At 37.6% G+C, this 24,953-nt stretch overlaps 1 protein-coding gene across 1 annotated transcript in view; it reads right to left on the bottom strand.

Annotated features, from left to right (window-relative positions):
• Positions 1–7,084: 7,084 nt before the first annotated feature.
• The window catches only part of kif16bb (kinesin family member 16Bb), a 65,629-nt gene continuing 47,760 nt past the window's right edge, over positions 7,085–24,953 (bottom strand). Inside the window, exons 16-19 of the mRNA XM_056471430.1 lie at positions 23,701–23,783; positions 20,356–20,417; positions 13,105–13,183; positions 7,085–10,223 (exon numbers count right to left, since the gene is read on the bottom strand). Coding sequence (XP_056327405.1) covers positions 8,124–10,223; positions 13,105–13,183; positions 20,356–20,417; positions 23,701–23,783 — 2,324 coding nt within the window. The 3' untranslated portion in view covers positions 7,085–8,123. The remainder of the gene's footprint in view (positions 10,224–13,104; positions 13,184–20,355; positions 20,418–23,700; positions 23,784–24,953) is intronic.

Genomic DNA, 24,953 nt, shown 5'->3' with positions numbered 1-24,953 from the left:
ATCTTGGAGCAAAAACACTTTAAACAAACAGCAAACATAAATGTCATGTTCTCTCAAAATTTAACAAAACAACTTATCATGACAGGTAAATTAGTACACCCAAATATACACTACCTGGCAAAAATCTTGTCCCTAATCCAAGTTTTAGGAACAACAAATAATAACTTGACTTCTAGTTTATTTTCATTTCAGAAGTGGCTTATATGAAAGGCAAAGGGCTCTAGATTACGCTTATTTTACCAAAATAAAATATGATCATGCCTTGATTTTTAATTATTTAATTAGGACAGTAAGGTCTGACTTTGTTTAGACAAAAGTCTTGTCACTTAACAGAAATAATGTACAGTATAGAATATAAAGTCATGGTGAAGTGGAAAAAGAATGAATATTGTGTATGACTCCCATGAGCTTGGATGACTGATTCCATACATCTCTGTAATGGCTCAAATAATTTATTAATAAAGTCATCTGTAATGGCAAAGAAAGCGTTCTTGCAGGACTCCCAGAGTTCATCAGGATTCTTTGGATTCATCTTCAATGCCTCCTTCATCTTACCCCAGCCATGCTCAATAATGTTCATGTATAGTGACTGGGCTGGCCAAACCTTATTTGCTTTTAGGAACCTTGATGTGGAGGCTGAAGTATGAGAAGGGGCGCTATCCTGCTAAAGAATTTGCCCTCTCCTCTGATTTGTAATGTACTGGCCATCATGTCTTGATAGCTCAGGCTGTTGATGTTGGCATCCACTCTGCAGATCTCTCACATGCCCCCATACTGAATGTAACCCCTAACCATGATTTTTCCTTCACCAATTTGGACTAATTTCTGTGACAATCTTGGGTCCAAGTGGGTTCAAATAGGTCTTCTGCAGTATTTGTTTATGAATTGCAGTTCAATAGATGATTCATCTACCTTCTGCCACTTTTTCAAATAATCAACTAGAAGTCAAGTTATTATTTGTTGCTCCTTCAACTGAGATTAACGACAAGACTTTTGTCAGGTATTGTAGATGTTAGAGGAAATTTTTTTAATTACAAATAAAGAAAAGAGCAAAAGAGGAACAAAAAATGTATACAGTTTTGTTGAAATATTGTAGTTTGTCATATTTTTCCAATATTTTGCATGAATTTAAATGTATAGTCTTTCTATTTATTTATTTATTTTTTTTGGGTGCTAAAATACCATTTTAATAAATATATCGGTTTAATAAATCTGTTTTGTTCAGATGTACCAAAACATTGTACTTGTATTCACTGAGAAATGGATAAAAATATTCATTTTCAAAATGGGGTGTACTCATTTATATTGAGCACTGTATATATAAACTTCCACCTGCAATATTGTGTTTTCATGACACATATTAACGCAGAATTTCCCCAATACATTTCTGCTACCTAAATATGCCTTTCCTTTTAGAGGCCCTATTAGAAAGAAGAAACTGCACCATATTTCAATGTCATTACTGTTTAACTTAATGTACTGTACTCTAACTTGATGGATCTTCTGGGATCAAGCAGCTAAGGTTACAAACAAAGGCATACACGCATGATTGATGGCTCTCTTAGAAAAGGAGAGTGGGAAAGATAGAGCTAAGCAACGAGGAGGCTAAAATGAGAAATTTTCTCTGGAGCTGTCAGCTCACCAAGAGGCCCCACCTGTTTCTCCCATCAGGCACCGGGCACTTCCTCAAGCCATTAAAGCAGAGGAGGTGTGAAGTATATTAATGAAAGAGGACGCATCCCACCTCACAGGGCCTGCAAAGGCAAGATAAGAGGTCTCGCTGGACGAGGCAAGAAGCTCCACTCGTGCGCACACACTTTCTCTGCAAAAAAAAGAAGAACTCACACATCATTCCTCGCCTTTTGTCCGCTTGACCTGATCAGCGGTGCTGAGCGGGAAGAGGAGGCCTTTCTATTTGCGCTGTCATCTTTCCTTTATTTGTTATATTTCAAACAGCCTCGCGTCTAATGTGATGGATAAAGCATTCAAGAAGCATCCATAAGGAGACTGGAGTGGCTGAGAGCCCTCCGGCCTGTACAATTGATTGACCAGCATGACAGCAATACGCCATCTTCCTATTGTTATCACGGTAGCCAGCAAATTTTGGGAGCCGCTGTTGGGATGAATAATGATATCCAGAGTCACACAGCTCCTGTTCTGCAATAACAGTGTTTGTAAGGCTTTTATGTGATGACTCGGAATCAAATAAAACAAGCTGAAATAAGCTTTTGGCTCATCACAGAGATGGATGCGTTCTCTTTATCTGCACAATAGAGGAACGAAGGAAGCACACTGTCATTTCTTTATTAGCTTAATGATGCGTAAGGTTTTGTAGCTCTAAAGCTAGTGAATGAGCGCAGTGCCGTGTCAAGCAAATAAACCTTGCCTTCGACGCAAGCTCGCTTCATATTCTAGACTATAACCAAAACATAAGACATTTAAATGTTTTTTGAACATCGATATTGTTCATAGATTGTGTTAATTAATCATGTAATGCCTTTATTAATATAACTTTATTGAATATTCCTCTTAAAATCAAATATTTCAATATTTCACATTATTAGTTTCTGCATGGTTCAATTTGGACATAACAGAAAAAAATATTGGAATTGGTTCAATGAGAGGATCTCATTGTATGAATCTGATTCAAAGCAGCAGGACACAGACACTTTCATTCAGTAACGTCAATGTTTTTGAATGATACTTACAAATGTTCTATGGCAGGGCATGTGCTCGGTTTAAATTGCAGTATCTAAAGCAGAGATGCCCAAACTAACCTTTGATTTGGCCCGCCATCTCATATGAGAAGAGAGGGAGGATGATGGGGACTGTTTAGAGATTGTCTTTTTAAATCTAAATCTAATGTAATCTTTGTTTGTTTGTTTTATTGTTAAAAGATAACTGAAATTAAATGTTTCAATTAAATATCGTAAATTAATCAGATTTAGTTCAAATGTACATACCTGGCGGATAGAGGAGTCTTTGGTGAGCAAATCAAGGCAAGGCAGATTCTGCTTGACTAGTGTGTTCAGCATTGAGCTCCACTGTTCACTCTCATTGTTAATATTGCAACGAGTTAAATTTTTAGAGTTTTACTGCATTAGTTAATGTGATTAGTAATGTTTTATTCATTTTTATTCATTCATTCATTTTTATTTTTAGCTTAGTCCCTTTATTAATCAGTGGTCGCCACAGCGGAATGAACCGCCAACTTATCCAGCATATGTTTTATGCTGCGGATGCCCTTCCAGCTACAACCCAACACTGAGAAATATTAATTTTTAAATATTATGAAATAAATTAGAAAATACCCATGGCAACTTTAATGTAATACTGTTTGGTATGTTTACGTTCAGTCCACGGCTCATAGTGATATTTGGTTTTTGGCCCTTCATATGACTGAGTTTGGTCACCCCTGATTTAAAGCAATGAAATAATAAAAAACAACGACAACAAATCAATTTAAAGGGGCTACAGTACATGTGTAAAACAGAAATTTGTTCTTCACATTAAACAAACTTTCATAGACAACCTAGGATTTCAGGGATGGTCTTCACTGTAACATGTGACAATTTACATGTACATACATTAAATAAACAAATTAGCATTTTTACAGATACAGAAGCCATTTTAAAATAGACATTAGCACAACTACAAACACACACTGGATAAAATAATATTTGCTGAACAGCAAAGCAAAAAAAAGGTGCCTTCTGCTGTATGAGGCAGTAATGTAATGAGTCCTTACAAGCTTTAGAGTTGTCAAGCGTATAAATCAAGCAAATCTCACTTTTCTAGTGCTAAATGGCACAATGACTTACTGTTTGTCATTACTTGATGTTTTATAGGCAATTTAAGAAGCTGACGATTATTGCTCACTTCTTGAGTGCTTGTTTAAATATTTGATGTTAAAATCAAAAATTGTGTTGAACCAAAATAAACTGCCAATATGGGCACTGACGTACTCATTTAAAGAATTAGCAGGTATAGGACCTGTATCAGGTCTGTAGCCAGCCTGGTGAAAGGGGTGGTTCTTCTTTCTTTAAAAGTGAACGCTTTTGCAGTTACTCGCCTCATTTAATTATGAGATTTAAATACTGCATTTTAGTAACATTTTAAGCAGTATTTTTAATTAGCTACTAGATTAGCTTGTCGTATGATCATCAAAACCACACTTTTTGACGTACCAAAAATATTTCCTAAAAATATAGAATAAAGAAATGTGAAATAACACTTATTTTTAAAATACTAATTTATTACATCAAATATCATTAGAAAAAAAATAGGAATCTGTTAAAGTTTTAAATTAAATACTGTAGTCTAAAAACTATTGTCATTTATTATTCAATCTTTCAGAATTTGGCCATTTCATTAATAATATAATTATAATATTAATTTATTATAATAATAATAATAATAATAATAATAATAATAATAATAATAATAATGTAGAGTTTCACATTTTTTTCTAGCCTTTTTCTTCTACATTTGAAAATTCATAGACAACAACAATAGCCAAAATAGTGTTTAAATTAACTTCAATATGGGCCGATTTAGTGCTTCACACCTTTTTATTGGTCATTTTTTGTTACAAGAGTAAGGTTCAAAATTTAGAATAAAAGTTACTTGCAAAGTATTTTCTCTGTGTAAAAACAATACATTAGCAAAAGGTGGCTTCTCTTACGTCAGATTATAAATGAACATCAGTTTTCAAAGTCACTGAAGCGAAAGTCAACAGAGGATTCTGCTTGTTTTTGAAGCCTTTTTCAATGTGTTATTCACTATTTATGATGGCCTGGCAGTCAAAGTAGGACAAGTGAGCTCATGTGTGGGACAAATTCTGGACCTGTCAGTGAGGGGTGGGTCTTCAACCACCAGAACCCCCCCAGGCTACGGGCCTGTGTATATACAATACTGTATATTATGTAGTCTACAAGTTACATTACAGCTGACAACAGAACAGTCGTTTCCTCTTTGCAGATTTCACTGTAGATGGCTCAAAAAAGATCAAAGATGCCAGTCGTTTTGAAGACTACAGAATGTTCTTTTTTCTTTCTCTAAATTTGACCAACTCTATGTGAAATGAAACAGATTTAATTAGGGCCACTAATCCTGTATGAGAGCACATCATTGTAGACAAATTAGATCTGTACTTTCAGTTCTCTAAAAAAAAAGTATTACTATTTTTCAAGAGAACTGAGAAGAAAGAGTGAATTAGGAAATGTAAAAGAATTAGTGAATTAGGAAATGTAAATTGAATAATTCATGCAAACTGACCCTGCATTTTTTTTACACAACAGATGATATTACTTACAATCTGCTGCTATAAAAGCGCTTTTTCTGGGGGGAAATGTAAGGCAGGGGCTTTTCATTTACACAGTATTTCATGTCTGAAAAGGTGAAAAGCGCTGATTTCTGAGAAGGCACATGATGTACTTTTATTAAAAGGAAGGAGCTCTCTCCCTCTCTTGCTGGCATTCTGTCAAAGAAAAGCACTAGCTGATTGCACCGTACAAGTGCCCATAATTTCCTGCAGCATTTTTAGACAAGGTAGGGAGGACGAATGTCTTCCTCCTGCCCCTGCTCTTCAGTACAATAAAGTCTACAACAAGGAGCATGACTGGCAAAAAAAAAAAAAAAAAAAAGAGGCACAGGGGAACCGTAAATAATAATTTACACAGCAGGGTCTGAAACAAAAGGGGCCATGAAGCTATTAGCTACCAATGTGATGCACTGAGAACTTAAGTGACCCAGAAGGGAGGAAAAAAACTCACCTTGACCCTGGCATCTCCCCACATCATGATGAGTTCAAGAGATGCATAATGATAGCTGCTGGATGCTGCAGGCAGGCAACACGCATTTTCTGTGACGCAAGGCTATATGAGTCAAAGACAAAGGATAAGTGAGAAAAATGCAGAAAGGAGGAAGCTGATTTTAAAGCAGTATTTTCATTATGATGCTATAATATTACCACTTCACTAAAACAATGACTTAAAGGGCACCTATGATGAAAATCATCTTTCTGACGCTGTTTAGACAGAACTGTGTAGGTATAGTGTGTCCACAGTCATTTTGGGGTGATATAAATACAATAAGTCTCTTTTTTAATTTCCTGATGTTAAAATAGGATCCAAATCCCTCCCATTTTGAGGCCCACTGTAACGTGTTGTAGGAGTGCGGTTTTCCTGCCCGCTGATTTGATTGATAGCCGCATATTAACATGTGTCTGTAGTAATGCATTTAATCATATCAACAAGACAAGACATGTGTGAAGCAACTGGGATTAATGGATCTGTTCAGCTCGCTGTGATTATTAATCATCATCAAATGTGATCAGGAATGAGTTTTACAACTTTTAAACATGTTTGTAATGAATTACAGTGATTTTACCGTCTTTATCGCCACTGCCGCTTGTCAGTACAGTTATAAAAGAAGACACTTCAATCCCGGTTTGTGAATGTTAAATCGGGTTTATTTTGTACATTAACATAACAGATATCCATACAGCAGTGGAAATTAACGCATATTCTGTCACATTTGCCGTGCAAAAACAGTGCAAAGTTAAATGCGTGCACTGTGTTATGCACACACAAAGTTAAATGCACGCACCTCAGTCAACACTCTCTTGGCTACAGTTGGTCCAAAATGCAGCCGCCAGATTAATAACAGGAACTAAGAAAAGAGATCATATCTCCCCTGTCCTCGCCTCATTGCACTGGCTAACTTTAAAATTCAGAGTTGATTTTAAAATCCTTCTTTTCACTTATAAAGCATTGCACAATTCTGCCCCGGCCTATGTCAGTGAACTTATTAGGCCTTATACAGCTTGTAGACTGTTAAGATCCCATGACCAGTCTTTTTTTTTCTGCCCCAGCTTTCTGTGTTGCGACCCCAAGGCTCTGGAGCAGTCTCCCTCTGAACATCAGGATTTCTCCTTCATTGGATGCTTTTAAATCTAACTTAAAGACATATTTTCACTCTCTTGCCTTTGAGTGACGCATGCATTTTATTTTTTATTTGTATTTTAGTATTTTATACATATATTTCTTTGTATTTTTAATACCAGTTTTTAATTTTATTTTCTAGTTATTTTATTATCTAGTATTTTATTGTGAAGCACTTTAGATCAACTTCGGTTGTGTAAAATTGTGCTCTATAAACTAAGTTTGCCTTGCCTGTATGTGTCTGCAATGTGTGTGTGTGTGTGTGCATGAACTTTGTAAAGCCTGTGTGTGTGACTCGTTGCAGAAAGACTTGAATTAACTCCACAGCAAATACATCAAATAATCACTTCTTTACAGTAAGAACGTTCTTTCTGTAGTATTTCTCACAAGAGTTACGTGAGGTCTGCTTCCATCATGTCTGTCACTGTGCTATTTATCTGATGCAGCCAAGGTGAAGATTGAGGCACACTCTGACAGGCATGAAGGAACAGTGGGCAGAGAGAATTAGCATTAAAGGCACAGGCAACAAAAACAGCTACATTGTGTTCAAAGCAGAAAATTCTAATGTTCTGAAAGGTATAATAACTAATCTGATGGGTGTTTTGAGCTGAAACTTTACAGACACATTCTGGAGACACAAAAGACTTATTTTAAATCTAGAAAAAGAAGTAAAATAGGTGCCCTTTAAATTGTGCAATGTGAGACAATTAGCTACAGTAAAAGTAGCTGGTGACGCACAGGAATAGACACATGTAAATTAGACACATTCCTGTACATGAAATTCTCTAATTAGCACTGAAAAGAATGAACATGATAATTAAGGTAGAGTGCAGGTACTTATTATACATTTCAAAGATCCATTATACCATGCTTCATTTATTATTGCCAGATAAACATCATTAATAATGTCAATGCAATCCCAAGCAGCCTTATGAATTTCAAATCTTGATCATAGGCACTACTTTAAATAATTACTAGTGTCAGAAGGCAAGTCAACTTGATGGATTTCACAAAATCCCCTAAAAAAGTTGCAAAAAAAAAAAAATTATAAAATGTCTTTATTTCTCAAATCCTAAAGGCTCAGACTTTGTTATGTTTTCGGTGAACTCAGCCTTTTTTGTAGTCTCCTGTCGAATTCTCCTCACAAGGCTGTTAATTATTTTGCTGGAAGGCCCTTGATCAAATGTTTGACAAGTTATTAATCAGAAAGGTGGCCTCAACGGAGCTGCTGAAAGTTAATTTCCACACTTCATTCCGGAGAGATGAATCAGGGTTGGAAAGAGATTGGGCAGCTGCTTTATCAGCACCGCAGACCTCTGGAGGTTGAGGGTAACCTCCAGTACCACCAGATTTCCGGCTGACATGAGCCAAGACCACATCCAGACACATGCTTCCATATCCCTCTCTTACCAGCACACAACGGACATCCGAGCGCTGCCGAAGGTCTATTAGTCTGAACTGGGCCTGCCGTGCCACCACTGACACTGAACGTGGAGGTGGGTAATAAATGGCATTCTCCCGTAAAAGACCTAGATGGGTGTCAGTCAGGACCAGCTGGACGAGCTCAGAGTTCACTTGTGAATCAGGTACAGTAGGCTCAAAATTTGATTGCTGAAATCTGACAGATGTGTAAAGAAGTAGCTGCACATCCGCAAGTGCTGGACGTTTACCCTTCATATTACCATGTAACATGAAAACCAACTTAGCCAAGGTTTTCTGCAAAGAGCATGTAAGGCGTCCACCAGAGGGTAGGACCAAATCCTTTATACAGGAGTTCCAGTCTAGGGACAAACGCAGCATGTCACTTGACAGCAATGGATGGTCTAGTGCCCATTTTTCGAAAGGGCAAATAGCCTTGATTAATGTTTGGGACAGTTCTTGAGTTAGGCCTGCATTGCATGTGTGCAAAGCAAGTATGCTGCTCTCTGTGTTGCCTGTCAGTCTGACTGACTGTCCAGCAAAACCTATGTTTATCTCCAGTAGTTGCTGAAAGGATAGTTCGTAGAAAACATTTAAAGAGTGTGTGGGATTGGAAGAATCAAGTAAAGGATCAAATGTGATCACCAAAATTTTTGTCTGGAAAATGACAGTAACTGCTGGCTGTGGATCTGGTTGAGAACAGGTAGCTACACTGAGCCAGTATAAAGCTAACAGTCGCTCTTCCATTAGCAAGTGGGCAGGAATGACACTGTGTAGGCAGGAGAGAAGCTGCGTTGGTGGAAGATTTTGAAGATGTACCAAGGATTCAGGCAGGAGGTGGAGTCTTTGGCAGCATACCTTCAATCCCTCACTGCTCTGGATAGTCACTGAATCCTTTGTCTGTTTTGCCTCCAAAGCCCTCAAAGGGCTCTTCCATTCACCTGCACTGGACTTTGATAGATCTTGCATGGAGGACAATGCTACACACTGTTCACATACTGATAAAACGTCACTATGAGACATATTGCGCCTGAACTGAGTTGCATCCAGTGTTGGGTTTGCCTGTGGTCTTAGCGAGACTTCAAACTGGATATGGTGGACTAAGGGTAGATCCTTTACCAGTGAGCACATTTGATTGTACCAGCCACTTCCTCTAGCACCAGTTTGTTCCTTTAAAGAGTTAAGCACACGCCCAGCATCTGTCAGCATCCAGGACACTCTACCTACAAGGCTCCCTAGGCTAGAGCTGAACCCACTTCCCTCTGGATGGGCTTTGGCTTCTTGGCTCTCAACAGATGTTCTTGATAAAAAGTGCTCACTAAATTGGCCCCCCACGGAAAGAGGACTTTGCCTTTGTGAAAAGTGCTCCAAGCAAGTCAAGCTGGGGACAAAGACTCCTCCTTCTCCACCTCCCGTGGCAGAGTGCCTTCTTTGTATATGGGATTCCTCAGCTAACAAGCTCCCTTCTGAGCCCACGACCTGGTGCCAGAGATACTGCTGCTCGACATCCAACAGCCCAGAGGTCCCGTTACAGCTCTCCTGAAGTACCCTACTATCCCAAAGTCCTGCATGCACCCCTGTTTCCTCCCCCTCCAGTTTCATATTTGTCATGTCCACTGACAGAGATTCAGTTTCTGATTTATGAGGGGCTGAAAGCTGCTTTTCCCACTGGATGTTGAGACTTGTCTGAAGCGTCTTTCCCAGACTTTTGGCATCTCCTGCAGGGTTGTTAGTGGCACAGTGTTCTGTTAGTGCCCTGGGCATCTTAGGAATGTGCTGAGACTCTGAAGGTCCACTGAAACTACTGTCTGTCTTGCTTTGTGATAAGAAACAGTCTGGAGCATGAGATGTGGGAAGCATCTGTAATAGGCAAAAATGAGACCAGTGTCAGGGGAGATTTGTTATCAGGTCACTACATTTTATAATGCATTTCATTAAGTATTTCTACAGTGTTTTGAGAATTCTACACTTACGCAAATGTTTTTGAGACTCTTTCAATACGGTTACCTTCTTTGACCTATAAACCATCTCCCAGAAGAAGGACCTTTCGTCCTTTATATTGCTGCTCACTTCTGTTTATCTTACATCTGTTTCTGTTATCTCTGTTTAAGTGGACTAAATACTTCACCCAATATAAATGGAAGAGCCAGGACTGAAAGCAGTGAGAAGTAATTGGCTGAAAACACTTACTCTATGAATCTTTATATCTGTGAGCACAACCCTGCGTGCTATTTGCATTAGCTGCTTTTTTCAACAGATCCAAATATGATTAAGCCATTGCTTTGATGCACTCTCATTCCAGGGGGTAGCAATAAAGCCATGCAGAACACATGCAATAGGTACAAAATGTAAACATAATAATCACTGATAGCTGAGAGTGGAAAGGGGGGCTTTTTTTCTACTTGAAGTACTTGCCTTTTCAATTATTTCAATGGAAAGCAAACATAACAGCACATGTTTGTGGCAATAAACAACAATCCTGATTGCATTGTCTGTATTTAAAATACCTTTAATAAAATTTAATGATAAACATTCACAGCAGGTATAATATACTTTATACTTCTGATGCCATTGTTTTGTTTAAGAACGGAGGCAATAGCTGTATTAATTATGGCCTAAATAATTATATTAGACACAGTGTGGCTAACATTTAAACAACCACTGTGATAATTTAACAAAATAATGAGCTGAAATCAAATAACATGACAGCAACAGCACGACAGTATGATCACAGTTCAGAAGCTTTCAGCTTAAATTTACATAGACTTTTTTTATAATTGTAAGTGCAAACACAAAAATAGCTCTAGCCCCCACAAGGTCCCTGAGGCAGTTTTACTGCCTTTAGGCAATAGTGAACTCCATCTACAGTATGCTTGTTTTTTTAATGGCATATTCCTAATCGTCTGTCCCCATATGGAAGCTATAAGAATCAAGCTACTGTTCAGCCAGTTGCAAACACATTTAGCACCTCTGACTTTTCTTCTAAAAGTAAAGTATAGTTTTTTTAAGAGTATAAATCCATGCAATTAATCCAGTAGCGAAACAAATGCATTAAAGGTGCAGTAGGTGATTGTCTGTAGAAAATTTTTTTTGTTGTGCTGTTTGAAAGTCTCATTCCAAAAGTAATGATTAAAGTATATTATTTAAATGTATTTATATGTATTTTTATATACTGGGTAAGGCATAAAACTAAAAAATGTTCTTTACAAGTTTTGGTTTGTGTCATTGTAAATGCTCATTCTCGTTATGCACTGATTTACATTTTTCTGTGTTTGTGGAATAAAGCAGGCGAGTCAGCCGACCCAATATGAGAGGGGCAGAGAAGGATTCTCGCGATGACCACTGGCGCAATACAGTTCTTTGTTATGAGCCCCAGTAGCACTTTAAACTTAGTAAAGGTGAGCTTCTTTGGCGATGATGTATTTAATGTTAGATTTTACATTTAGCTGACATTTGCGCTGAACACGCAGTGAATGCAACGCATCGAGATTCGGTCACCTTCTCCGAAAACACTCGGCTGATCTCGGCTGGCGGATCAACATTCACCACATAATCTCTGTCATCAGTGCCATTATTTGTAACTTTAGGTGGGGTTTGCAAACCTGTGTACTTTCCACTCTTCAGCCGTTTGCATTTCGTGAGGTCACAAAAGCTCACTGCCATCTGACATCGGAAAGCCTCAAGTGATTGACAGCTGATATGAACCAATATAGTGCCAATATAATCGTCTTTTTGCATACGTAGCAATAAGCCTCGTGGCTGTTGCCAACTGCAGGCCTAAACCAGTCTTTAAGTCTTGAGTCCTCCAGCCAGAGGTCCGAAAACTTGCATTTCCACATGTTTTAATTTAATTAATGAACGAAAGCGAGCTCGCTTGGCAGCAAGCCAGCCGGGTACCCAGTTTGTTTCAGTGCGCGCGCGAACACCAACTCACATGATATCGCTCAGGTCCTACTCTCAACACATAAACAAATACATGCAAAATTTAGAATAAAGGCCTGCACTTAACACAAATCAAAAATTTTGCTAAAAAATTGGGCTCAAAAATGTAATACCTCGTCAGATGATGTTTATTACTTTTTAATACTTTTTATTGCCCTTAATTTTGACAAATTTCATTTACTACCTTTTACAACCAGAACAAGGCAGGACACCCTGCAGTCATCTTTAATGTGCGCGTTTTAGTGATGGGTCATTCTTGAACGATTCGTTCATTTTGAACAAATTTTCAATATGACTCGGGAACTACGAGTCCTCTCAGGGAGTGATTCGTCCATCAGCGCGTGCGCAGACTGAGCACATTTGTGCAGGTGGTATCGTTCATTTCAAGTCTTTTGAGTCGTTCATCGCGGAAAGGCAGAAGCCAATCATTTGCGTTTAGAGCCAGAAAGAGAATTGATCCGTTCACCTCTCGAGTCTTCTATTGGGTTTAAGTCATTCGTTCCTCATGGGCCAATCATATGCGTTTAGAGCCGGTTAGAGAATTGATCCGTTCATCTTTCGAGTCCTCTATCAAATTGAACCAAATAAACGAAATGACTCAAAAAAAGACTCAAAGATCCGAGTCAGTAAAATGATACGAACTTCCCATCAGTAGAGCGTTCGCGATTTCAGAAGGAGTGGCTTTGGACGACAGGGAAGGGATTGTATTAGGCTAAGATATTAGGCTAACCAGTTAGCATTTAGGCAGATCACCTATTGCACCTTTAATAATCAACTGAGTCTGACAACACATGCTTACCCTCTGACTCTCTCCAGAGAAGGTATTGCTTTTTAGAGCATCTGCATCACCTTTGTGTTGGTCAGAAACCTTTCTGCAGCTGTAAGAGGAAAAAAAAAAATCTCCATTTTAGACGATTCAACAAAACAGAAGTTTAACGTTTGTAATTATATTACAAGGATTACAGAGGGTGAAAAAAGGCTATTTCTTCTAAATGATATTTACACTGAAGCATGGCCACAAAAGAGCAAAGCAATTAGGTTTATATTCAAAACCACGCTGCTGTGGTCTTTGTTTTGATGAGCGATTTTAATTATTTTTGCTACGGTTATGACACAAGAGACCTCCAACAGGCGGCACAGCGAAAAAGACTAAACTCCACAATGCCCGCATCTCCAGAAGCGTCTATTAGATTTGAATAGCAAAGGACCCAAATGTCTGGATGCGATTAGGGCCACTCAGCTAGCTGTGAAATTAAATAGAACGTGTGCATGTAGATTTGAGGATTTACATACGAGCACTTCATTCTCAGACTGTTCGCACAGGGATAGAAAAAAGCAGCTTGCTGGAAAACCAAGATGACTTTGTCAAGCTCAACAGGATTTTGGACAGAGAGCCAAATATTTAATGGAGCCTCGTACACAACTTGTTGGATAACAGAGCATGTACAAGTCAAAAACCCTGTAAAATGCCAGAAACGCCCTCAGAAGAAAACAATAGAAGGGCACTGATCTCAGACTCGAACTTGGGTTTTTGAACAACTGAGCAACTACTCACAGCTTTTCAAACACACACACTCACACACAACATGCAGGTCACAAAGGCAGTTTCGTAAATTATTTCACAGCTAAGGGCAAACGCAGGATTTTTGCCCACACACACACACACACACACAGACACACAAAATATACATATTTACTCACAATTAACAATGACCTTACAGAATTGGAGTAGGTAAATTACAATCCAGAATACAGACACAGCGCATATCATCTGATAAGAGACTGAAACTGTGAACCTTGGCTGGTGTCACTGAGAATCATCCTCTCGGATTTTACCCAAGCAGTATGTCTTCTTTTGCTTTTGCCTGCTGTATATTCAACTTTCAATGCAGTCTCTCCTTTTTACACCCTGTCTGTGATCTTTCCCCTCCCAGGGTCTCTCCTGTCTTTCTGTCACCCTCTGAGTTCAGACAACTACAATCCAGGTGACTGGCTTCCAGCAGCTTTTCATATCGCTGCTCCTGCGAATGCTAAAGATTATCAACATTTTATTGATGCACCTAACTCATTACATGAACTAGGACTCACAAAACGATTAACACCAGCATTGTTATCTTAATTATCTGCCTAGTGAACACTTGGCAAGTCTTTTTTTTCCCCTTAAGCTGTACAAAGTGAACGGCTATGAAAAAAATCATTTAATAAAAGAAGCAATGCTTTTTCTGTGTAGAGGAGAAACAATTAATTCAATAACACAACTGTGACACTAGAGAACCAAAGCTTTTAATCAATGTCCAAACAAACAACAAAATTCAATAAAGAGCTACATCAAATACCCCAAGCTGTAATATTTCAAGACTATGAATTGGTGCACAGCACACACACAAGTATAATCAATGCATTATGCTGAGAAATATCCACAAATAAACAAGCTACTTTCCATGTACAAAACAATGCATGAATAAAAACCAACAGCACTACTGAATCACAAATAGCAATGAGGCATCAGTCATTTTCACTATGGACAATTCAGCCAATTAGTGCAAAATAACCAAAAGTACGCTTATTACCTGAAGCTAATTGCATTGCTCTCGCACAGCACCGCAAACCTTGCTATGCTAATCTGCAACCTTTCAATTAACATTACACAACTTTATGCATTGGGTGCATTTTGTGTTTGCAAACCCAGGACAAGGCACTAAGGTGAAACGCACACTCAACCTCAAACTCGTTTATCGTCATATCATAATGTTCAGAGTTAAGTGCTTTTAATATTTTGTGTCCTACTGCAAATGATGATACTGTACATCGAGTGATATGCACTGAAAGTAACTGTTCCAAATAAATCGAAAGAAAATAAATTGTATTAGCTGAGAACTTTGATTATGTGCTGGAAAACTACCATTCAGATTCAGTGTCAGTGTCTGATAAGAAAAAAGAGGCTCAAATATAACTTCCTGCTCTCAAGCAAGACGCACATAAAAAGAAGCCCACAGAATTTTTGAAGGAAGCAAGTCAACAAAAGTGTATTCTACAGGCAAGACATGAATCTAAAAGGGCAAAGCTATAAAAACATAAAGATTGAGAGATGCAGCATTCCTGAGATCATTTTGTAAAAATAAATACAGCACTAAAAATACTGAGCTGTGGTCGATTCTGTGATCCACCAGCACACGTGAGTGAACAGGTGCTCAGACATTTCTCTGTAAGTTTACTAAGACATTTGCTATGAAAATCCTCTGGAAGCCCTTGGGAACAGTTTTGAGATGAGGATGCCTCTTCTGAGGGGAAATAAAACAGCAGCTAGAGCCTCCTAAATGCTTCATATGTTGATATTCTAACATGTTTCCAGAAAATGTAATTAAAAAGAGAATGTACACAATCAAAGAATGAAACCAGAAAGAAACAGCTTTCAGGGAAGCAACAGAACAGGTGAGAGGCATCTGTTTCATTAGCTGATGAATTTCTGCACGAGTCTACCTTCTGTTTGCAAATTAACAGCAAGAGGAGGGGAGGTTAGGGGAAAGATTCACACACTTTACTAGCAGTTATGAAGTAAACTTCTTGTGTGAATTTTGTGTTGTTGGTTTTGTTTGTTTTTGGTAAAATAATCAGTTGAAAGATTTAAGGGATTTAATAATTAATTATGGTTTATATTACTCTTATGTACTGTTGGGGATGTTTTCATCCACTCTGGAATGATTTTGAGTATTCATTTGGCCATAACTTTTTCTGTGTTTCAGCTAGCAGAATGATTTTTGGTGACAAATTTTATTTTGACACATATTTTGAGAAAATTCTTTGAATTTCTTTTTAGAAACTCAACAACACACTCAAGTTTACTACCCTTGTGTTTTGTTAGAGATGAAAGCATCCACTGAATTAAACTGCTGTAAAAATGCATCAGATAAATATTTTTTCACATTTCTTTTGCATAAATCTGTTAATCAACCTCATCCTCGTCCTGATCAAAACTACTAAATTGTTTAGAAGATTACAGGATTTTAACTCTTTAACTGCTAAGTTCACAAATGATGTCACTGATTTGCTGAAAAAAAACACATAAAAGGACATTTTTAATGTAAAAAGTAATTGTGTACTGTATTTTTTTTCTCATATTTTATCAAAGTATTGGACGTGTGAAACAACATGGTTTTTGATGCATTATTTTTGATTCATTTTCCTTTTTATCTCCCTAATTTATTGTTGGTGGCTGTTTTTGCTCCATTGACTTCCATTATAACCACATTTTTCTGATTACAAAACCATGACACCATATAATCACGCATTATTGATTGTTGGTGGTTTTACCGGTTGGGAAGAGGAAAATTTTATACTGTTGATCATACAGTTAGCACCTTTAACCTTTTAGATAGGCCTGTGCAAAACAAAAGCATAGTTTCTGGATTTTATATGGAGTATAACAGCAAATGAAAGTGTGTGTACAGTATGTGTCTCTGCGAGTGTAAAAGAGTGTGAGAGTGACCTTGACGCACTTACCTTGATGTGTCTGAGAAAATCAAAATTTGCATCTCAGCTCTCAGAACTACATGGAGTGAATAAAAACAAAGATTGTATTTATGCACCATCAAATGTGGTTATAATGAAAGTCAATGGGGCAAAAACAGCCACCAACAGTAAATTAGGCAGTAAAAATTTTAATCTAACAATGCATCAAAGGCAATGTTGTTACTAATCTTTCACATGTACAAGACTGATAAAAGATAAAAAAATAAATTCAATTTTTTTGTGTTTTTTCACCAAATCAGTGACATCATTTGTGAATTTGACAATTAAAGAGTTAAAATCATTTTTCTAAGCAATTTAATAGTTGTGATCAGGACTGAGGCTGATTAACAGATTTGTGCAAAAAAATGTTTGAAAAAATATTTATCTGATGCATTTTGCAGCAGTTTAATTGAGTGAATGTTTTCATCCCTAACATAACAAAAGGGTAGTAAAATTGAACAGTGCACAAGGGTTAACAGAAGTTAAGCTGAAAAGTGAAAAATGACAGATTATTAGAAACTGTGAAACTGCAAAATGACACAAACATTAATCCAGGCCAATGGAGGCTCATAAAAATGTTTGATTTTGTTCTGCCAAGAAAAGCCATACAGCACAGGCTATAAATATACAGTACAAAACAGATAAATTAAAGCATATTTGGACAGTGGAATTCTTTCTTTTTGTCGCTCTGTTGGTATTTAGCTGTGTTTGATGCGTGCACCAAATCCTACTGGATTTCTGTTCTTATGCTTTTGCAGAAACCACATCCACAGTCTATCAAATGAAAGCCAGAACGAAATAAATTAGCAATCTGCTCGGCTCGCGGGGCTCACTTCAAACACACAAATCCATTATCTATAGAAAGCTTTGAACAACAAAGCCAAAGACGACCAAACAAACAAAACATTTTGTAAACACCGACAAAGGAACAATTAGGGGGAACAGCATGCAGAACATGGCCGGAGGCGTTTAAAGCACCACACATAGATTGTTTGTACATTTGAAGAGCCTGGAGGTTCGCAGATGATGCATGACGTCTCTCTGCTCCAGCTGAAAACAGTCGCACGTCAGACAGAAGTCTCTCAGCTGGAAGTTGGGACACTGGGACCTTTTTATGTTGTCACATCACAGAACAGCCTGGACCTCTCAAGCTGTCCACATTCTGTCTTATTCTTCTCTTTCTCAACAAACTTCCTTATATTTGTGGATATTCTTACATTGACTAACACTGGGCTGTCCAATTCTGTTTCTGCAAGACCAGTGTCCTGCACAGTATTTAATTGGGATTTGTAGCTAAACTTTGTAGGAGGATGGAGCATGTAGATTAAACCCTGTGATGCTCCAAATTGATGTAATGTAATGTGTATTTATATAGCACATTATTCATGTATGGCCATACAGGGGGTCTCTCCACACCACAACCAGTGTGCAGCATCCACTTGGATAATGTGACGGCAGCCCCATACCACAGTGCCAGTGCACATTGGAGAGACAGAAATATAGCCAATTCAGTGGATGGGAATGATCAGTAGGCATTATGGGTAATGGTCATGTGATTTTAATGACCATAGAGAGTCAGGACCTTGATTTGACATCTCATCTGAAAGACAGCGCTCACTGACAGTGTAGTGTCCCCTTCCTTATACTGGGGCATTATGACTGTCACAGACTGCAGGTTGAGCGCCCCTACTGGTCTCACTAACACCACTTCCAACAGCAACCTAGTTTTCCCATGTGGTCTCCCATCCAGGTACTGACCAGGCTCAGCGCTGCTTAGCTTCAGTGAGTAACAGGTTTTGGGCTGCAGGGTGATATGGCTGTGGCAAATTGATGTCAATGTTGATAAAGATTGCTTGAACACACCAACATTTCTCTACAGTAATAACTTTGGCTTTTATTCTTGTGCGTTGACTCATTTGCAAAACTTAACATCCAAGCAGACTTCTCTGTTGTTTGATTGAATACATCGCAAATAGTAACACAGGCTTACCATTCACAAAAAAAGTTGACTCAACTCAAAATTGTAAGGTAACTTGCTGTAGAGCTTTTTGAGTTTACTCTTTTAACCCAAGTACTGCACTTGATTCAATTTGAGTTGAGTCAACTTAAAAAAAAAACTCTGCAGCAAGTTACCTTACAATTTTAAGTTAAGTCAACTTTTTTTTATACAGTGAAACTTAAACACTTTTGTCACAGAAAAACTAATATTAGACATGGTTTTTCTCATTCAAGATTTCTGACAATTTTCTTCATGAAATGAGATATAAATTTACATTTAATTTGTAAAACCGATGAATTAACCGATATACTGTATGTTGGGGCAACATGAAGGAATTATGTTGAACCCAGCATTTTTAGAACAGGCTAAATGTATGATTATTTATATCATCTTCAACGCAAAGTCTACTATCATAAAAATAATTAAAGCCCAATCCCAATTCTAACCCTTAGCCCTTAGGGGAAGGGCTAGCTAGAGATTTTTCAGGACCACACTCGAAACCAAGGGGTAAGAAAATTTCCCAGAATACACCATCTACAAAGGCAGCATGGCTGCACACGGAAGTCAGGAGATGCTCAAATTAGTATTTTTTGTCATTATTACGAATCTTTACAACAAACAAGCATGTTGTAATACATTCATAACCGCGTTTGTGTTTTACAATCATGCTTTAAAAATGAATTGGGATTTAAGAGGCCCAATCCCACTTAGGCAAAATCCCAATTTAGAATTGGTATTGGGTTTAAGTGTAGAATTCAAATGTTGTATTGTAATTGTACTAATTATGTGTAAACATAATGCCTTGTCTGTATTGCTAAACAGAAGACCAAGTTCTAATCTAGTGGTTAGCGCGCCAACATATGGTGCACGTCAGGGCATCCCGAGCTCGAATCCCGGCTCAACATATGGTGCAGTAGCACGTCAGGGCATCCCGAGCTCGAATCCCAGCTCGAGGACATTTCCCAATCCCAGTCTCCCCACCCCCTCACTCTCCAACTTCTCTTCCTGTCTCATTGCTGTCCTATCTAAGGCAAAAAAGGCAAAATTAAATCTTTAAAAAATAAAAAACAGAATTAAAAAGATATCACACAACAAGTAAAAGGCAAAAAGAAATTAGTAAAATTTAATTATTGCAAAGCATGATGCCAAACCACTAATTTAAAATACCACACAGAAGCTCCTATTTCGACTAAACAAGAATGAAAGGGAGAATTATTAAGACTAATAAAAAAGACCAATAAAAAGCAACAGAAGTTTGGTTTTCTGACTCTTTTCTTCTTGAAATGAGGTGTGCACTTTGACACGAACAAGTCTCATTCGAGGAAAAGCTAAAAGTATAACTACTTATATCCATTTATATACTAGTCAAAGTCTAAGCACATAAAAAGTATTAAATGAAGCATTAAAAGTTTCTAGGACAAGTGGTGTGCAGAATGTCTTGTGGAAGATAAAGCTACCATACTGCCTAACCGTTAAATCACATGATGAATCAGAGGATGGATGGGGATACAGCACAGTCTGTCTCACTGCAGGTGTACTCACCTGAAATCACTGAAAGTCTCCACAGAGAATGCAGCAGAGTCACTCGGCACGAAAAGCCCAGACTGTGGAGCAAACAGACACACACACATAGACGTTTGAGCACATACACACAGCACTGTGGTAAAAACCACTCTCACAACTGAAAGACAGCTGTTTCTAACACACGGCAATTACAGCACACTAATTAAAGCAAACATGCCATTAGAAAACACTACAAATCACCATCATTCAGATCGAAATGAGAGAGTAGAATGCAAGGAGAATAGTAAACATGATTGCAGTTTGCCTCAATGAGCATGAAATGAAACACCTTTTATAGCTAACTGTCTTTGTTCTAATAAAAGTTAAAAGAGACAGTTCATATCAAAATAAAAATGTAATTTTCAATGTCATCTCACCAGGATGAACCTGTATTTCAATCTGCTACATAACATTAATTAGACATTTGGTAGAATTACATAATTATATGTTATTTATTTATTTATTTTGATAATGAAATAAACATGTTGTGTTTTGTTTTGACATTTGGGCTGGTTTAGTCCAGTCACAGATAAATAAATATGACTCTAAAACTGTCATTCACAAATCCTCTGCTGTGGCCTCTCAAATTCACACTGATTTCAGACAAATTTGTTTAGTTTACATGCACTGTAAAAAAAGGCAACTTACAAAACCTTCTCTGAATAAAGTTTAATACCTAAATTGAACTAAAATATATATTTATATTTTAAATGTTTACAAAATATGCAACAAATATCATGCTTCAATGTTAAAAACGTGCATTTTTCTAGTTGAACTTACACTAGAATTTAAGTTTTGCATTAATGCATTAACATTATGAACCTGCAGCACAGTGCGGTTTATTTTTAAATTAGCTGCACATGTTGCTGGAGCTCAAATGTGCGCCAAATCAGTTCATTCTTTCTGACAATCACACACTTTTAGTATGGAAGTATGTGATATCAGATACAGCCAATGTCTTTAAGAATTAATCATCGACTAAAATGAATTAAATTGTTAATTAAAATGTTTTAATTCATCTTTGTTTGGAACGATTTTTCATTTGTTAAATAGGGGGAAAAAAAATGTTTCTAAAATGTAACTCACTTAATATCGGCTATTGTTTGTTGAACCTCTGCACTTTGTGTTAACGTTAGATGTTAAAGGTGCAATATGTAAGTTTGACACCCAGTAAATGAACTAGGTATTGCACGCCTTGTTCAAAACACGCAAAAGCAGGTTGCCAGACTGACAACATCAAAAGATATGTGCCTAAATACAGAGCCTAAAGGCTGATTTAAACTGTGTTTTAAATAAAAGCAACGGCACACGATAGAAGTCATATTTTCCATATTAAAAAGAGTTTTTGTTCAAACCAACACCTAAAATTTATAGTTTAGAAAAGGCTTCTATTTTTTGCAGTCGAACAACATGCAGGATAAACTGACAATGTTAACCTCAGGTACGCCTCATGTGCTTTATTTAGTGTTAAATGCTAATAATGTGAGTTTGAATGCCAATTTACATGACATTTATTGCCATACTACAGAAAGCAGCAGCAGATAGTTCACCTCAGATCTTGAGAATAAAATAACCCGTTTGAAATTAACCTTTAGAACTGTGACAGAGCAAACCAACAAATATCAGTGATTCAACATCTACATTTGATAATGGTAAAGAGGTTTAATATGTATTAATTAGATTATTAACCTTACCATTTTGTTGGAGTGCAGCAAGTGTACTATTCTGTGCTACTAAATGCGTGCAAACAGCCAAATTGCTTATCACTGCAAATCTCATCACGTAGCGTGTTGTTATGACACAGGGTTACAATGTAACCTGCTCACCTAATGTTTACGTTTGTAATATTTATATTATTTGCTAAATAATAACCTCATGTGGAACTCCTAATCTGCGTTTCATTTCGGAGGTACTGCTACTGTCCACTGGAGGTCGCGTTTCGGTCACGGACACACACTTTAAGAGCCTTCCTGACTGAATGAATGAAATATGCAGTTTTTCACCAGGGCAACCCAAGGTACGGAAATATAATTGGCTAAAGTGGCAGTGGACAGGTTTAGTGACCAAAACAAAGACAGCCGTTCTGGCACGTAACACAAATAGTCAAAGTATCTGACTTCAGACAAATATCTGACTTCAGCATTGTTTTTCAGATAAACAAGAATGCTCAATTGGAACGTTTCTTAAATATTTGCAAACATAGTATGGTAATTGTATGCTTTAGAAGAGTCAAAAACTTACATACAGCATCTTTAACAATGTCACATCTTACAACTACTAAAAGAAACAAACAAAAAACTTAAACGGAAAGATATCCTATATTTTTTTCATTTTTCATTTTAATTTGCTTCACTGTGAAGTGAATGCTTTTGTACTCACAAGACATGTATCTTACATCATTTAAACATCATTTACCATATTATCAATGACAATAAATATTGAACACACCTACATAATATGTCAGATAATTGTGCAAGTCTTCGTAGTCTGCAATTGAAACTATAACATCCTAACAAAACTGCCGTGTTTACATCATCTTAAAATCAAGATTCATCAGAGGAAAAAACATTAATGAAAACAGTTTTCAGATGAAGTTTATTCAGGCAATCTTCAAACTATTATGTGGCATTGTGTAAAATGGAAATTAGCATGTCGAAATAAAAGTTTCGCACAACAAAAATGACTGAATGGTGCCGCTGAGAGCTCTGCGAGGCAAGTTAACAGTTGTTTGTGAGCATAAGAATAGTTCACGCAGAGAGAAGGCGCTGTAATCTCCGTGCACAGAAGAGGAAACAGCTGCTGTCTAACTTTACAATGAGAGACTTAACAGTCAGGAAATATTTAATTACCTGTCACAGCAGTGAGAGACAGAAAGAGGGAGGGGAAGTTAGAGAGCGCCGGAGAAAGTAAGACAGAGAAAGAAGTGAAGGTACACACTTGCAAACCAATGACAGAGACATGTTCGGTCTTATCAGAAGACACTGAGGTGCGCAATTTACGTCTGGGAGAAAATGAAGAAAAAAAAAAGGTGTAAAAGATAAAAAGAAATGAGAAGACTAGGACTTTGCAAACATACCAAGAGGGATTCATAATTTTAGCTTGAGGGAAGTGTGTATGTGCCTCTTTGAAGAAGAAAGCTCTTGTTCTACCTTGCATGGACGCGCACACAGCCAACTGGCATAACAATTACAACTGAGAGCGGTTTCTGATGACTTGCATTTTTTAACAGAACATTCGTAATTATGCTCGCCCTTTATCCAGCAGCGTTTTAATCCTTTTTTTTTTTCTCAATAATAGCTTCAAAAGAGAATGAGTTTCACCCACCTTGCGTTTCTCCCGAAGTTGGGCAGCTTCTTGAGGATGGTTGAAATGGAACATGGTGGCCCTTCCAAGTTGTATGTTCACACCTGATGAATATAGCAGCATACATTGTGAATAAAACAGAATTATGCTGCATCTATTTTTGGACATAATATAATGTAATATAATGGCCATACACCCAAAGCGCTTCACAATCATGAGGACAGAATGGACAGAATTTGGCCAGTTACACCCCTGTTCTTTACGAGAAGTGCCATGGGATTTTTAATTACCACAGAGAGTCAGGTCCTCGGTTTAACGTCTCATCCAAAAGACAGCACTCACTGACAGTATGGTAAACGTTTCACTTTTACTGGTTTGGACTCCAGGTTGAGTGCCCCCTGCTGGCCTCACTAACACAACTTCCAACAGAAACCTAGTTTTCCCATGTGGTCGTTCATCCAGGTACTGACCAGGGTCAGCCCTTCTTAGCTTCAGTGAGCAACCATAATATTGGACAGTCAATGAAAATTGTTTCAAGTTAAAGCAGTAACTGTTGCACAGAGAAAAGTAAAGACTAGCTATCTGCATCCACCTTTTTTTCCTAAACACTTTCTAAACAACTCTATTTCTCTCTTATAAAGTAAATAATGGTATACCGTCCCAATTCTGGCAAAGCGAACAATGAAAGCTGTAGATGAAAAGAGAGTAAATAGACCATTTAGACCATGGGACCAACCTGGCTCTTAACATCTTAGAAAAAAACATTATGCAAAACATTATCTAAACATAACTTTCCCAATGGCAATGTGGGATTGATGGGATTGTGAGAGCATTGGTTTCTTTGCCAACCCATGTCCATTTCTCTCTTTCTATCCTCCCTCTTTCTGGGGTGGAAAAAAAACTAATCTTGCCTCCATTAATGACTTCCAAGGGGTGACAAAGCCCTTGAAAGGCCTGCATCAGATGGATTTGGGCCATGGTTGCTGTGAAAATTACTATCATTTGTTCAAAGGAAATGGCTTCAGATGCCACCGTGTCTAAAGCGGGGAACATTGGCAAATTGAAATTTGTGAAAAGGAGACTAGCATGGTCCTCTCACTCTCTTATGAACCTCCTTCCTTTTAGTTGGCTTTTTTTTATTCCTACAACACCCAGAATAGATCTCGGCTGTTTTGTCTGAATTCTGGTGGTTTTACCCTTTTTGAAAGGTTAATCCCACACATGCACTTCAAACCCCCTATGCACTCTATCTGTTTCATCTGCCAATTAACTGC

The sequence above is a fragment of the Danio aesculapii genome, chromosome 13, assembly GCF_903798145.1.
Source record: "Danio aesculapii chromosome 13, fDanAes4.1, whole genome shotgun sequence".
Taxonomy (NCBI): domain Eukaryota; kingdom Metazoa; phylum Chordata; class Actinopteri; order Cypriniformes; family Danionidae; genus Danio; species Danio aesculapii.
This window is presented reverse-complemented; position numbering and strand designations above follow the sequence as displayed.